Here is a 3,357-nt window from a genome sequence, read left to right on the forward strand (position 1 = left end):
TAGGCCTGACGAGAGGCCCCGTTATATCGGGTGCTGATAACCGTTTAGGTGGAATTAAAACTTATTTCCTTTGACTTCTGAGGAAATGTCACTGTGTTACTTTCCCTTGTACCGGAGTTGTTTATCTCGGGGTATTTGCATGTTTACTCAAGTAAAAAGTCTGAGTAGCTCTTCCCGCACCCGCCTGTGCGTGGGTTGGTTGTTAACACAGAAGAGGCCGAGCAGGACTTCAGTGCCGTCTAAACAGGGATGCTGCTGGAAGTACTTACCGCCAGACAAGCAGCCAGGTGAAGCAGGATGAGCCACGGTGTCCGGAAGGTTGCTGCTGCTGCTGCTGCCCTCATGTTTAACTGGGATGACCATTAATCACTTTCTGCAAAATAGGAAATTCAAACGTGACAGGTAGTCTGTGAAGGGAGCTTGACTCACTCCCCGTCCAGCTCTCTCGCTCGCTCTCGCTCTCTCACTACCTGACTGAGGGTTGACCTTGGCTGCGAGACTTCACAATGTCGCCCCCCCTCCTCCTCCCCCCTTCATCTCGTTAACCCTTCGTATGACTCTCCTTCAATTAATTAACTGGCTATGAATATTGTGTGAAACTGCGTGAACATGTCTCCATCTAGTGGTTCTTGGGAAACCACGATGGTTTCTCAACGTGTTCAGCCACGACATAGCAAATACCTATGGCAAGACATTTGATCTCCCCTCCCTCTCTCTCTCTCTCTCTCTCATCTGCCCCCTCTCTCTCTCTCATCTGCCCCCCTCTCTCTTTCATCTGCCCTCTCTCTGTCAACCTTTTCATTTAGTTCATTACCCACCCCCTTCTCTCTCTCTCTCTCTCTCTCTCTCTCTCTCTCTCTCTCTCTCTCTCTCTCTCTCTCTCTCTCTCTCTCTCTCTCACCTGCCCCCCCTCTCTCTCTCGCTCTCTCTCTCTCTCACCTGCCCCCCCCCTCTCTCTCATCTGCCCTCTCTCTGTCAACCTTTTCATTTAGTTTATTACCCGCCCCCCTTCTCTCTCTCTCTCTCCCTCTCTCTCTCTCTCTCTCTCTCTCTCTCTCGCTCTCTCTCTCTCTCATCTGCCCCTCTCTCTCTTACATCTCTCCCCTCTCTGTTCTGATATCACAAATCCAGTTCCAGCTAGTTAAAACATCGATTTGTTATATCAGAAAGTGCATTCCCAGCTTGTTACAACCCCGTTTTAAAGGAAATTTGGAGTTTTCTTGTTAACCTCGGTCTTATTCATGTAATATTTTTCATCAGTCCTGTTGATACCCATTGTTATATTGTGGAGATTTAGCGCATACTAACATACAAGTTCGGCTTGCTTCAAACAAGCCCAGTGTATATTCAAGATTCATTATTTGTTACGTCTCATTGTAAAAGTATAAGAGGCTAAAATTCTTGTGTTTCGGTTTCTCAACACTGCAGCAACAACAGTAATAAATAACAACAAGACACAACAAAAAAGCAGCAATAATAACAAATAGTGTGTGATGCATGTAAGGTGCTCTGTGTGTGTGTGTGTGTGTGTGTGTTGTGTGTAGGCCCAGCCTTAATAAATGTGCATATGTGTGTGTCGTTGTTTGCATATTTGTGTGTGTTTGTGTATGCCAAGCTATGTATGTATGTTGTGTGTGTGTGTGTGTGTGTGTGTGTGTGTGTGTGTGTGTGTGTGTGTGTGTGTGTGTGTGTGTGTGTGTGTGTGTGTGTGTGTGTGTGTGTGTGTGTAAACTGATGATCCGCTGAAGACCACAGGTCAGTACCATCAGTCCGGCACCAGGCTTAGTGTCTTTAATGTTCTTTGTTCAAAAGACTGGTTGCTTGGTGGAAGAATGTGTTCTGGACTGGAGCCTACTGGTCCGGGCTTTGAGGCTGCGGTACCGCTTGCCTGATGGTAGCAGCTGGAGCGGTCCATAGTTTGGGTGGCTGGGGTCTTTGATAATCCTATGGGGTTTGCTGACACAGTGTCCATTGTATATGTCCTGGATGGAGGGAAGCTGGCATCCACTGATGTCCCGGGCCGTCCACACAACCCTCTGCAGTGTGTTGCGGTTGTGGGCAGTCCAGTTCCCATGCTGGGCGGTGATTCATCAAGTCAGGATGCTCTTGGTTGTGCCTCTGTAGAAGGCCCCTAGAATCCTGGGCCCCATCCTGAACTTCTTAAGTCACCATAGATGAAAGAGGCGTTGCTGTGCCTTTTTCACCACATGGCTGGTGTTTTCATCCCAGGTGAGGTCCTTGGTAATGTGGCTGTTGTGTTCCGTTTATATTGATATTCGCGTTACCCACCACTAGGTGGTGCTATGTTAATATGCTGTTTCCTGTTTTGACGCGAAGAAGAGAATGTAGCGATGGCTACCTACATGATCCCTAAATTAAGTAAAAGTCCGTTCTAATCCGACCTGCCTCTTCGTGATTGTGCACCATCCAACACTACAAAGCTGGCGACGAGTGAACCCAAAGACGGTTTTGATGCTTTTGGCTGATATTTTCTGAAAATGGCTGTGAACGAGCCTTCTCCCGCGATGGTCCTGCCTCGCCCGGGCGAACCTGCAATGCCATTCAATGCATGGCCGCGGATGTTCAGCAGTCACTTGCTGGGGATCGGTGCAGCTGGAATGCTGGGCCGGAGGCTCGCAAGAGAGCTGTTCTGCTCCACTGTCTGGGCTCGGAAGGACACATGACCGGACACGGGTGAGACGTTTTCTTCCGCTGTTACTGCCTGACAGGCGTACTTTACACCTAAGACCAACGTCGTTGTTGAACGGCACATTTTCAGGGAGCGGACACAGGCACCGCACGAGACTACTCTGCAATGCGTTGCTGCCTTGCGTGAACTGGCTACTAAATGTCACTTGGCTGATAAACTGAGTGAGACGGTCCGCGATCCGTTAATTGAGCGTGCAGTTAGCCGGCGTAGAAGAGAGAGACTGCTACTTGCACCTGCTGTCACTACACAAGTGGTTCTCAACCTTTTTGGGGTCCTGGACCCCCCTGCGTATGTTTGATCTACCCTGAGGACCCCTCCGCCTGATCTTGGGGGAGGGGGTTGCTATTTGATAGAAACAGTAGAAACTGCATTTTAAATTGCATTATAGCATTTATTCACTCTTTGGGGCAAAAATAAGAGCTTTCAGTTGTATCTTAGATATAGTTAACAAAACAGAATTCTTATGCAGTAACTTTCAGATATATGTAACAAAACAGAATATGTATTCAGTAACTTTCAGATATATGTAACAAAACAGAATATGTATTCAGTAACTTTCAGATATATGTAACAAAACAGAATATGTATTCAGTAACTTTCAGATATATGTAACAACAGAATTTTCATGCAGTAACTTTTAACAATGC

At 47.2% G+C, this 3,357-nt stretch overlaps 1 protein-coding gene across 1 annotated transcript in view; it reads right to left on the reverse strand.

Annotated features, from left to right (window-relative positions):
* LOC130112341 (fibrinogen-like protein 1) overlaps positions 1 to 344 on the reverse strand; it is a 16,835-nt gene extending 16,491 nt beyond the window's left edge. The window contains exon 1 of the mRNA XM_056279667.1: positions 270 to 344. Coding sequence (XP_056135642.1) covers positions 270 to 344 — 75 coding nt within the window. The remainder of the gene's footprint in view (positions 1 to 269) is intronic.
* Between the last annotated feature and the right edge of the window lie 3,013 nt (positions 345 to 3,357).

The sequence above is a fragment of the Lampris incognitus genome, chromosome 5 (genome assembly GCF_029633865.1).
Source record: "Lampris incognitus isolate fLamInc1 chromosome 5, fLamInc1.hap2, whole genome shotgun sequence".
Lineage (NCBI taxonomy): Eukaryota > Metazoa > Chordata > Actinopteri > Lampriformes > Lampridae > Lampris > Lampris incognitus.